The sequence below is a fragment of the Parus major genome, chromosome 12 (genome assembly GCF_001522545.3).
Source record: "Parus major isolate Abel chromosome 12, Parus_major1.1, whole genome shotgun sequence".
NCBI classification, from domain to species: domain Eukaryota; kingdom Metazoa; phylum Chordata; class Aves; order Passeriformes; family Paridae; genus Parus; species Parus major.
The window spans coordinates 4,865,607-4,878,738 of NC_031781.1; the positions used below are offsets into that span (position 1 = coordinate 4,865,607).

Genomic DNA, 13,132 nt, shown 5'->3' on the forward strand with positions numbered 1-13,132 from the left:
GCACTGGAAAAGCACAGAGAGCTGCCAGCTCCCTCCTCCTCCTCCTCACCTTCACACTTGAGCCCTTGCTTGACCAGCCCCCAGAGCAGGCTGCCACAGTGGTCACAGAAGGTGGGGCTCATGTAGTTGTAGACTCGGAAGCGGTGGGGCATGTCGATGTTGAACCTCTCCTTCTGGAACTGAGCACAGCCACAACAATTTCATCTCAGCCTTGCCTCCCTCCCCCAGCAGGGAGATGGATCTGCCCCCCACACAGAACCCACCCCTCACAGAGCTTTCAGCTGCTTTTATTGCTTGAAAGCTTTGCCCACTGCGTGTTACAGAACTTTACACAACTTTAAACAAAGACACAACCTTGGGTTGTACAGCCAAGCATCTCCCAAAATGGAGTTGTCAGCTTCTGTACAAGGTTTTGTTAGTTCAGCAATGTTTAATTATATAATTACACTCTAAATATATTGTTCCAGCTCTTACCATTGTATCCCTGCTGTTGGCTGCAGTACCAGTACACCTCCCAATGATTTTATCAATGCATTTCTTATGAATAGCAGCATTGCATTCTTCAAGACATGCACAAGAAAAAAAAAAAAAGATACCTTCAGATAATAAATACATGGGATGAGGTGTTCACATTTAATGGCAGAATGTGAAAATCACACTCCTTTTGCATCATATTATATACACCAAAAGTTTATTTTCTATCAAGGTAATATTTTTTTAAGCTGATTCCCCCACTCCTTTTCTTCTACCATAAACTTTATTTCTAAACTGAATCAGCAATGCCCCTGGCATTTGATAACAGAAGAACAATATTATGCTTTTGAGTATTACCCTTTGACAGCTCCTCCCTGCTTGGAGTAATGCACAGATCTATGCCAAGTCAAAAGTGACTTTCAATTCAGCTGTAAAACCCCTCAGCAGTTGTAATTCACTTTAGAAAAGGTTTAACAAAAACCAGCTGTCATAAATGAGTGCAACTTTTCAACAGCATTGCACACTTCTGAGAAGAACAGCTAAGTCTAAATCTTGATACTGAAATCCCAGGTAGGAATCAGAGTCAGATTCCTTTGGTTATTGTGCAAAGTTGATATTTAGCATCTACTACTACCCATAGTAATGATGCATTGTGCCATGCATATTTACATATTTTATTTCAAAAGTAATTATTAGATCTCCAGATCCATGTGGAAAGCAGCATAAGTAAAAAAATAACAAAAAAAATCAAACAAAAAACCAAACTTACGTCTACATTTGTATCCCTGCTTGTTGAGTCCCCTGAAAAACAAATTATGAAAAAGGAAATCAATACATTTTCTGGAATAAAAGATGGCTGGTTTTTACTTTATTTTAATCATGTCAACCAACCAGTAAGCTGGCCTAAATTCTGGTAATCAGAATCCTCTGTTTTAGGAAAGCAGGGTTTAGAAGACAAGGTCCTGTGTTTGTTAGACCAGCAAATTAGGAGGAAAACCCAGAAACAAGAAGGTTTCAATCACATGGGAAATCCTCCCAACCTAACTTAGGACAGAACCAGCCTTACTATGAAAGGGATCCAACTTCTGGCTCTCTATGGGTCTCTTGTCTGCCATTAATCACTTCACATCTCAAAGCCTGGGCATTATTTTCCCAGACCACTGCCCTCATTCCCCTGTGACAGAGCTGCTGATGATCATGGCCAGGTATCACTTGATGCTGACAGAATTTCTGCCTATTATTTCAGTGGCAAAAATGTTCAAGCTCTATTTCTCAATGTGAAAGACAACTATAGTTTTAGGTATAAAAATGCTCTTAGTGAGTACATAACTTCAATTTCCCAACACAAATTTATTTGTCATGTTTTGTCTGAGTGTATATCCAAAGCAAATTTTGCAGTAATTTGGCCCTTGGAGCTGGGGGAGGCTTAGATTTTCTTTCTTACCATACAAAGTCTCTGCAGACAGAGCAAAATGTAGGTTGTCCAAAGAAGGTGGCGATAAATTCATGATTTTTGATGTAGTGGATTTTGGCTTGCTTGATAGCTCCTCTCCTGTTGATAGTTACTGTCCCCTCCTCTTCCTTCATCGACTGTCTGCAGTCTGAGGGGGACACAGCAAGACACACTCTTAATACTTCCAGGTATTACAAAGGTTAATATTTGCTTCTCCCAAATGTTCAGTTTGTTTTTCTGGCTCGTGTTTCTGTTCATTTTACACCTGCATTGTGCAGCCTTTCAGTCCAGCAGGGCTGGTACAGGTGCACACACTGCTTCCCAAGGTGTCCCTGTGCTCCTGTGCAAGCCATTCCCACTCCTGCCCAGGCAGAAAAAGCCTTCAGCTAATGAACTGAGAGCAAAAAGCAGGGATGGAGCATAGTTTTGATAGAGAAGTGATAACCACCCTTGTTCCTTGAAAAAAATAAATCTATGATTTCTGTTATGTGATTTATGTTTACTATGAATAAGTATTTTATTGGAAGCAGGAGGGTCAGCAGAAGCCTTTCCATGCTGCTGCTCCACATGCCCTCCTGAGCCAGGACTACAGCAGAAATTCAGATGAGCTGCTGCAGGACCTTCTGGGTGACCACAGCACCATCCTAGGGGAAGATAACTTTCTTCCAGCCTCCAGGATCATTAAGCAGCAAGGACAAATGAGATTTTCAGTTAGACATTTCCATTTTGCTGTTTCATAACAATCATATTTTATCTTTCCATAAGTCTCAGTCTCCTTCCTTTCCCATCTATCCCCATGGAATATTTAGTATTATAATAATACTACCTGCTCCCATCTACTGTAGCATCTAATACTGGATCACATAGAAATCAAGTGTAGCATCAAGCCAAGAAATAAAACAAGAAACAAATTCTCAGGCTCCAAGTCCAACTGGCTCATACAGATCCTCATTAGAGGTTCTGATTATTTTCATTCATTTCCAAGGAAGCTTCTGAGTTTCTTTTACAAAAATGTGTGTTTGTGGCTGTAAGACTGAGACACAAACTCAGACTATTTAGTCTTAATTGGGCATTTTTAAAGTCATAGGGGTTTGTAGCAGAGGTAACCCAGTACATGGCATTTTAAGAGACTGGTGATTTAACCCAAAAACACCTTTTTTGTCAACTGAAAGGGATTGCTGAAATCCCATCCAGCAGGAAAAGATAAAGGCTTGAGATGGCAAAGAGGAGCTGATCAACTGCTAACTCCAGCAGCTTGTGGGTGCCAGCCTGGAAGAAACGTGGACATGGTTCACATCTCCAAAGTGCTGAAAAAGCTGAAGGAAACAGGATCTTTCTGTTTGCAGGCTGGGAATTTCCACAGGAGTAAGGAAAAAAGTCAGAAGAGCATTTTCCCCATTGTCAATATAATAGTTTTTTAAAATTTGCTCTGTTGCATTGCTGCCTTTTATCATGATCAGTGGGAGACTTGCTTTTAGCACTGACAGAAGCAGATTTGTTTCCTTTGCCACTCACTGCAGTGCCTGAGCTTACTACAAAATTACCCAGGAGCTCAGGTTTTCTGGCTGCTAGATGCACTTGGGTCTCCTTTTTTTCACCTGGCTGCCACCACTGCTGTTCCAACAGACTGCTGAACCTGGAATACAATCTGTCATGAGACATCATTCTGAGTGTCCTAAACTAATTTATTAAGGAAAAATTAAGCATATTAGTGAAAAGAAAGTTTAAAAAAGGCCTCCAGATTTTGCCACTAGGTATTAATGTATTTTTCTGAGTAATTGACTACCTGGTTCAGAGAAAAACCCATCCTGACAGTCCCTGAAAGGACCTTCCAGTGTGCACTGTGACAGTCCTTCAGTCACCCCTACCCCTCCAGGAACAGGATTTGTTTTCCTTGTTCAAACAGGCTGCTGAATTCACCCCACACAAAATCATCAGCTGCTGCACTTCAGTTTGTGGCAGTCTGCAAACTGTGCTATCTCTGCTTAATTGTGCTGAGCAAACACACAGACCTTACCCACTGCTCCCCAAATGCTTCAGGGAAACCACACTTGTGTGGTGCAAGGGAAGCAAAGTGCTTGAGAGGAAACAATATTTCATATTGTTTGCTGCTGTAAAGGATGTCTTTGTAAGCGAGATTTAATCAGTAACAGCAAAAAGCAGAGAAAGGCTTTTTACTTTATGGCAATAATCTGAGATCACCTGTGATGCAGCAAATTACCAGACAAAAGCCTTTCTGAAGTCCATAACACAAGCAAACCAAGTGTTTAGTGAGGAACAAACCTCACGCTGAAATACTTGGAGCAATTTAGTATTGCTGATACTGCGTGCAGAAGTTTCTGACAGAACTTGAGCAATTTATGGGAAACACCAGCGTTTCCTCCCTCTCTGAAACCCTGATATCAAACTTAAGAGAAATATGTGAGACTGACAATTATTTCCTTGAGATGGTAATTATATAAACTGATCACTTTGGGGTTTTTTCCTCTTTTTTTCCCCACGTTTTCCTTAAGTATACTTTAATGGGGAAGAATCCTTGAGCACAGCAAAACCTCAAAATCTGCATGTGAGGACACACACACTTTAGAACTCAGCTGCCTTGTTAGATGCCTTTGCCAAAACCAACCAATATAACAAAGAATAGCTGAAAACATTTTTGTCTGGTTCAGAAGCAGCTGAGAGGTTTGGAGAGCAGCTGTTAGTCAAGCTCATCTGGAGCTGAGGTAGCTTGGAAATTGTGGCATAATGTCAATTTACTATGGGCATGTTTAACAAGTTATCTTTAATGTGTAAATTGCCTTTAATGTGTACTGCTCCAAAGGTTTTAAGCAGTTCAGCCAATCATGGAATTAACTGGAGAATAAAGGCTTAATTTCAGAGATGCAGAGATAATCAACAATTGCAGGGAAGTAACTTTCACAATAACTGTATGGATGCAGGGTGGAGATGAGTGGGATGGAGAAACACAAAGGGAAAACTTTGCTTCCCCCTCCAAGCAATTCAGGGTTCCTGAATTAAATAAATTCCATAAATTAAATGCTTGTCATGAACCAGTACATGGTCAGAAAGAGCAAGCACAGAACAGCTGAATCAGCAACCAGGATCCAGGTGACCTCTGCAGCCAGGACTTGACATGAATCATTTTCGATGCAGCACACACCATTAAACATAATCTATTTCCTCTGTTGAGAGCTGTGGTTAATATTTATCACTGACACACTCATGTATTTCAAGGTCTCTTCTCAAAACTTGCAGCTGATCTGACACAAACACCCAGAACTTTGTGCTGTACATTCATGAAGAAACCATGAAGCAGGGCTGTGAATTGACAGTGCAGCTCTCCAGACTGCTGTAAACACCCCCTCTATTCTCTGTTCAGCTGCAGTGCCCGTCCTGCTGAACATTTCACTGTCCCCACAGACACACAACACCCAACCCATTGCCTGGAAAACATTTACTAAAATAATATTGCTGGGGCTCTGCTGAGCTGCAATAAATTTCAAGGTGAGATGTCACATTGTCTCAATTGAACCTCAAAAGTCCAAGGACAGAAGAAAACAGGATAACCCTACCTTTTTTTCCTCAAAAAAAAAAAAAAATTGAAAAAATATTTACCATCCTCAGAGTTCATTTTTAATTTTAACCTGCTCATTTCATGGTGCTGTTTGTGAAAAGATAACAATGCTACTGTCAGAGACTGGGAACCAGAACTTCACTTCAAACAGGTAAAGGAAAGGAATTTTCTGAGCTGGTTGCACAGGCTGAGATTTGTCTGAAACTTTATAATAAATTACAAACCCCACTAACATTTCTGTTCAGTGTCTGTCTCCTTCTGCTGTTCTGCAGCCTTGCACTTGGCTTTGTTTGAAAGTTAAGTGCATCTTCAGGTCAAGAAAAATATTAATCTCTCAGAGGAATCATTAAAAGGGAAAGCTTGCTCCTGACAAAGGAGATTTTCCCAGCATGAACTGTCTCAGAGGCAAACTGCTCTTCAACCTGGTCCTGGAGAATATTGTTTTAAAGATCACCTGTTAAAAAAAAACCTAACCAAACCCAAAACCCCAAGAAACCATTTACAGAAGTTTCCCAAAAGCATTCAGTTCTGTGGCATGAACGTGCTACATGAAATCATTCTGGTCTGTGTGCTACCCCTCTAAAGAGGCTCACAGGTTTGGGTCAGAGCATTCAGTTCCAAAGTTTGCCACAGGCAGGGGTAACTTCCACTAGACCAGGCTGCTCAGAGCCCCATCCAGCCTGGCCTTGAACAAAACACCAGCATTAACAAGCCCTGCTTTTCAATCCAGGATTAAACCCCCCCCAAACGAAGCACATGGCAGACTGTGTGGTGTTTTTTACAGCTCAGTATTTTGGTAAATGCTTCTTCAGAGACCTCTGGTATCTCATTTGTGGTGATAAAACCAGGAATAAACTGGAAAAGAGGTTTTTTTTAAAAAAAAATTTTTTTTTCTTTTTCAAATTAGACAGTAAAACCAACCTTTAAAGACACAACATCTCAATCCAACTCCTACTGAAGGTACAAACTATATCAGATTTTCTGTGCTCTGCACAACACATTAACTACCTTGGGAACCACAGACACACCAGCCTGTTATCTATGAAATCACATCTGCAACTGTCTGATTCTCCTAGAGAAAAATCAGAATATAAAGCCTACAGATGTTTTTGTTAAATTCATGCAATCTCACTTCTGGTGCAGATTAAAGCAGACATGAGGTGCCACTGAACAACTTCCACATTAGCCAAATTTCTAGAAACAGCATTTTCTCAGTTAAATGATTAAATCATACCAACATCCCCATGTACAATTATAAGGTTCAGTTCTGGCTCTTCAGCCCTCATCACTATTATTCATTAAAAATGTGACCATCCTGCCACAACACACCTCATCCATAGAGACACTTTCTTCAAATCTTGCTTTAGGCCCATACAATACACACACTGAAATGGCAAATCCGTTGTTTACTGTATTATTTTTCACAGATAACTCAGAAAAATGTTGAAGTCTCATGCTTCCCCAACACTCAACACACAGAGAGCAACATATTCAAAATATATTCAGTTCTCTGGTTCGTGTCCCTCTCCCAGAAGTCAGACACTTGAGATAGCAAAAGTTCACATGCAGATTACTCACCCTCTGGTACTTCTAATGGCATTTTAAGGAAAAATTGCACTGCCCCTTTCTGCAGGAAGCTATAGCCAGCAAAACAGCAATTCAGAATTCAAACCCAAGACACAAGCACACTCCCAAAGCTGCTAACACTGCACAACACAGGAGAGTGAGGTTCTGCGTTTTCTTACTCAAGGAGGTCATTAACCACGTTTGAATAAACAAAGATCAAGCAAAGCATTAAACGTATTTCAATTCCCACCTATTAAAACCAAAGCTGCTTTACAGAATTATAAGCTAGTTTCAATACTAGAATGAAAGAAGAAGGGGTAGAAGGAAAACAATTTCAAAATGAAAATTGAGGTTAACACCATGTTCTCACATTTCACACACGAGGAGAAAAGCTTTTGAACTTCCAGCACAAGCTCATATTCAAATTACAGGACAGAAGACAAAAAAGTTTTTTGACAACTCTAAGGCAGGGCTCTGCAGTCCCCATTTTATAGGGTCTAGGAAGAAAAAAAACCTTTAAGACTGGTAAGACTTTTCATATGCAGCACTAAATTAATTGGTCAGGTCTCAAGCCTCAATCTGGAAAAAGAATATTCAAATGAAAAGTCTCAGTGTAGTCTACCATGGAAGAACCATTAATACCAGCTTATTTTGTGATTTTTGTTTCCCTCTAAGAATATATCTGTTAATGGAGCAATAACATTCTGATTTTCCTGCTCTGTACCACTGCAGCAGACGAAAGCAGTTTTCTCTAAAGGTAGCAGAATGTTTGCTACTTAAAAGAAAGGTTTGAAAAACAGCAGCCTCAGTTTTCAAAACAAACCAAAGAAAGAATTAGTCTCTTTTGTGAAGTGCTTGGAGATTTTCAAACAAAAGGTAGCACCTATAACTCAAAGATACAAATGGCAGCAATACCTTTGAATAAACCAGGGAACAACTGAAATACCAGTTTCAGAACAAGCCTTTTTTAGTATTTTAGAAACACAGCTACCAGAGAGTTCTGTGTGCAAAGGCAGGTCAGAGGGAGAACAAAATGACAAGTGCATAGGAAGGAATGTGAACTGTCTCTGAGCTTTCAGCTGTTAACTGAGGGTTTCAGCAGTGTGGGGAATGGATGTTACACAAACATCCTTGCAGTGCACCAGCAAACCTCTCTGCTCTCACATTGGTAAGTGCTAATTTAACTGAAGAGAACATTTACAGCAGCACAATGATGAGCCAACAATCAGTGTTTGCCTATTTAGCAGCATTACACACTGACATAAGGGAGGTTTACAACCTTGAGGAGGAGTAGTTTTGTTAAAATGTATTGATATTTGCAGTGTTCACATTAAAATATCAGATCGAGTGACTTTCCTCCACAAAAAGTAATGTATAAATGTCTTGAACGCCAATGTCTACCACCTCTGTGGTTTAGTTACCAAAAATGTATCAGTGACTAATTTCATATAAAGCAGAAGGTAAATAGGAAGTCATTGCCAAGTAGAAGGTCAAGAAAGTGCATTAAGATGTGAATATTAACTTGCCAATTAGAATATAAATACATGACTTAATGATCGTTTGGTATTTAGGCTTCATCCAGCACCATCTGCAATCCCTAATAAAGGCAATGAAAAGAACTGCAAGAACATTGGATCTATTTTTAAGTTATTTTGATTACTGAGTAAAATTAATTTAGTACTTTCAGCACACAAGTATATTACCTTCCTACTAACAACTAATAATAAATTATGAAAGGTTTTCACTTATGCTATCTGTACTTTTCCACATCTGTGTGGAGAGGAGAAAATATGCTTCAGCCTCATTAAATAAACAACTGAAAACACAGAAACTGAGTTTGCACAGATTTGCTTGAGAAACTTCTGGATGTCCAGGAGAAATGGATTTCTATATATCTCATTAAATATATATGACCATAGTACCATTTCCCCATGAAACAGCCTTGTGCAAGAAACTATGACAAAGACCAAGATAACTATTTTGTAATATAACTGCTCACACCAGTTTAAGCACACCTGAGAAAAGCTCTCACTTACAGCCTCTATTTCAGGTCACAGCAGTTTTTAAATTTTGCTTTAAAGTCTTGACTTTTCATAGACACCAAAGCAACAGGTATATAGGCTGGGTTTTTTTGTCATCACAAAGATAAAACATCTCTGAAATGTAACCTATGCACATCACATTCTGTCTTCTGAAAGATGGTACAAAAATGTATGGTACTTCCCAATGAACTTGTTCTAGAGAGCAGAACTGTGCTCCCTCTATAAATGTCTGGTGGAAAAAATCTAACCACCTAAAACTTCTTGCTTAGTCTTTTCAGTTATTTATGAACACATACTATTAAACCTTATAAGACTGGTGGGCCAGGTCTGTCAGACCAGTTATATTATAATTACAATATTATTCCCAAGAAATAATGGTTTCATGACATCTAGTATGGGAAAGTCTTAACTGCAAGCTGAGCAAGTTGTGAGGTTTACAGCATTTCCTTTAGGAAAGGACTCCCCACATACACAAATGCATGCCAAAATTCTTGGTTTTATTATTGTGCTTGAAGCTTCCCTCCTAGCTCATTTCCAAAGAGCCTGTTAAGGTTTCTGACACAGACAGGCTGTTCACTTTTTAAACTGGTAGGTCAGATCATTGACTAGATTTGCATTTTAACACTAAACCATTCACTCATTGCTACAATCAGTTTCTGTAATTAGTGAATAGGACATCTGAATCCCAGGAAACTCAGACCCACTTCTCCAATCCACAAAAAAAGTTTCCCACATAAGGTAGAGCAAGAGATTAAACTTGTTTGCACCTAAAAAGGAATAGATAATATTAACATATTATATATTAACGATAGATTAATATAACATCAAAATACGAGAACAGACATAATAAAGATCCAAAAGTGCCTAAATGCAACAGTATTTAGAAATGAACAAATCCTGCCATGAGTCTGTGTAACAAAAAAAACCAAAAACAAACCCAAAAACCTGGAAAGCAAATTAATAAAATTAATTTAGTAAGATTCTACTCAATACACCAGGTGATATATTTTTTGTAAGCTACATCTTGTGTTCTGCAAAAGAACCTTTTTTCTCATAACTGAAAACAGTTGACTTTACCTGCATCTTCCAAAAAATACTGCACAGCCATCAGCACCTTCCCCTGAGGCTGAAGGTCAAGCTGTGGAAAGAAAGATAGCAACAGTAAAATGTGTGGTTGACTGCATCTCTCAGGAATTTAAACAGATCTTTCTAGGGTATCAAAGTGTAGACTATTCAATAACTATTTGATTACAATCCTCTTCCATATCTCGCTATTGCAGCTGAGTCAGGGGCTTTTATTCTCTTGCTTTTACTCATGTGCTGCATTGCTTTGATGTGTCCCCAGGAGCTGAGCATGGTCAGAGTTCACATTGTTTGTTCACGTCCCTTTCCCGTGTCTGCAAAGAAGTTTGCTGGCTTCTGTTTTTACTATTAGTAAATTCAATCTGCACAGGAACCCAGTTTTAAAAGAAGTCTACACAATCCTTTATATGTTTATTCAGAGTACAAACCATAGTGATATCAAATGCTGTTGCTGGCAATGAAATAAAGTGGTATAATCAAAATTTATTTTCCTTTCATCCTCAAAACCATTACACATGGTTTCTGTGGCAAATTCTACACACCAGCAAAAAAAAAAGCGCCTTTTAAGCCAACAGCTGAGGTCAGTTCCTATACTCAGAAAGTAGCCACTAATTCTTAAACTGCTGCCTTCATAAAAGATAAGAAACTCTTAACCACGTAAGAGTGATTCAACCTTCACTTCAGCACAGAGCAAAGTACCACTGGGTTACACTAAATACAACTTGGGATGAAAAATCCAATCCCCAGACAAAACCAAACCACAGTTACATTAGATACACTCGTGAACATATCCCCACAAATCCCATCATCCTACTGGGATAATGAGTGAGTTCAACTCTAAGGCAGTGTCTGACACTCAGAACATTTGCCCAGCAAAGTTTACTGAAGGCCAAGACCTCAGTTACAGCTATGAATGCCAGGCTGTCTCTTCACACACAAAAATAACCTTACAGGCTATGCTAAGTGGTCTCTTTGCTGGCCATGATGCTCTGTCCAAGACACGTCAGGTTGTACAGAGTTTAACACTGATGATGTCAATGTGGTACCTATTCTATGGATAATAAGCAGAGGATTTGAGACCACTGAATTGGCTAAAATTGATCACTATTAACTTTTACTTTTCTCAATAATTTCACACCTTAGAAATCAAGGTGTGAAAAAAAACCCCAAGTGTAACAGGTGAATACAAACTAGAGAGATTCTACTGACCACAGAAAATCTGTAAGCCTAAAAGACACAAGGCATTCATTCAGCTTGAAAGAAACAAAACTAGGTCAGCAATTTGAGGAATTAATCTTTTTCCTTACCCAGAACTCTGCTTTGCCATTGCCTTTCTTGCACCGTTCTGCCAGCACAGACACCCCCACAGTCACTTCAGACAGCGGCTCCTCTGCTGCTTTCATCAGCACTATCTGGATCACCCGGCCCTCGTAAATGTGGGCATCAAAAGTCGATTTCCATTCAGGATACATGGTGGGTTTCTTCTGAACTAGAGTTTTGCCTCTCTCTGAAAGCCACAAAAGAAAAGAACCAAAACTGTAAAATGTATACAGATCTAATATTTAAACTCAACAAAATAAAAGAGGGAACACTTATACTGAAACTAAAAGCAGATTTACTGCTTCTTTTACTGTTGTTGGAACAAGGTTTAAAAGCTCAACTCAAAAGCTCTTGACATGGAAGACAAAGCCCACCCAATGAACATGGAAAGGCAATGAAGGGGTTAACATGGAGCTGGAGAGCAGGAGGGACAAACCCTGATGTGGAATTCATAAACTGGTTTAGTCAGTCACAACTTGACAGAGAATACTTGCACGGCTCCGTTCTGGTATAAATCTCCATGAAGTGTCATCTGATCATGGTGAATACCTACTGCTATAAGATAAATTAAGATAAACCTCACACTGACCCAGTTTAAATTGAAACCAGTGTCTGAGAGATGAAAGGCTTCACATTTCATTAATCTACTTCCAAGTTATCCCAACATTTCACTTGTATTCATATGTCATTCTCCTTGGCATTGTGCTCTACCATGACTGCTACTTTTTAAAGGATATTTCAGGGCCTTATCTGCCCTCTGTAGTACATGCAGACCTTGTGTAGTCAAGGTATAAAAAAAGCTAAAATTACCGCAAAAAATGTCCTTTTTTTCCCCCCTTATTTTTACTTTGGTTTCCTTCAAAAGCATCTCAGCTTTGTAAGGAGTTTTACAGTGCAGCACTACTCTTATTAGATGGATTTTTTTTTTCCTTTTTGCCAAGAAAAGCTGGATGATCTTTGAAGTTCCTTCCAGCCTGGTATTCTATGATTCTAATACACAGCTTCAGTTTCTCTTTCTATCCATTATACTTATTTCTTCCTGTCTATATCTTGGGCACAGAAAATAGCCAGTGACTGCACAGTCTGTGACAAGCTTTGGCATATTTCTACATCTGGGTCTCTAAGTCCCATCAACACATCCAAAGTAATGGTGCCTCCTAAGATACCACATCCAGCTCTTCACTGTGACTCTGGCACACAGTGCCAATTCTCAGTTTTCTTCTGATTTGCTGCCAAGCCAATTATTCTCCATTTGTGCCCTGAATACAATTTTCTACATTCTACACAATTTCTGCTATTTACTGAGATATTTTTTTTTGCAACAGGAGTGATTCCTAAGTGCCACTCCAGCTCTGAATGATCCATTTTCTGTTATGATATCAAGGCAGTAGTAAAGCAGATTAAATAGTTGGACCCCTCCCCAGGAAGCTGCAGTGTGGTCTGTTAGATATTTAATATTTTAAAATCTTCCTGGAAATTCAAGGCAAAATCAGTGTTCATTCCTTAAGAGCTTGCTGGATGTAATCCTCTCAGCTGTGCTGCAGACAAGCACAGGGAATGATGTCCTTGCACTGCTTTATTAGGGAATGCCTGCCAGCAGCAGCACTGGGAGTTACAGCT

General features: G+C 39.3%; 1 protein-coding gene across 2 annotated transcripts in view; it reads right to left on the minus strand.

The window, feature by feature from the left end:
* PRKCD (protein kinase C delta) overlaps window positions 1–13,132 on the minus strand; it is a 62,014-nt gene that overhangs the window by 12,428 nt on the left and 36,454 nt on the right. For both annotated transcript variants that reach the window (XM_015640849.3, XM_015640846.3), the window contains exons 3-8: window positions 11,500–11,699; window positions 10,187–10,247; window positions 1,919–2,075; window positions 1,244–1,275; window positions 475–560; window positions 50–179 (exon numbers count right to left, since the gene is read on the minus strand). In XM_015640849.3, the coding sequence (XP_015496335.1) occupies window positions 50–179; window positions 475–560; window positions 1,244–1,275; window positions 1,919–2,075; window positions 10,187–10,247; window positions 11,500–11,699 (666 nt within the window). The remainder of the gene's footprint in view (window positions 1–49; window positions 180–474; window positions 561–1,243; window positions 1,276–1,918; window positions 2,076–10,186; window positions 10,248–11,499; window positions 11,700–13,132) is intronic.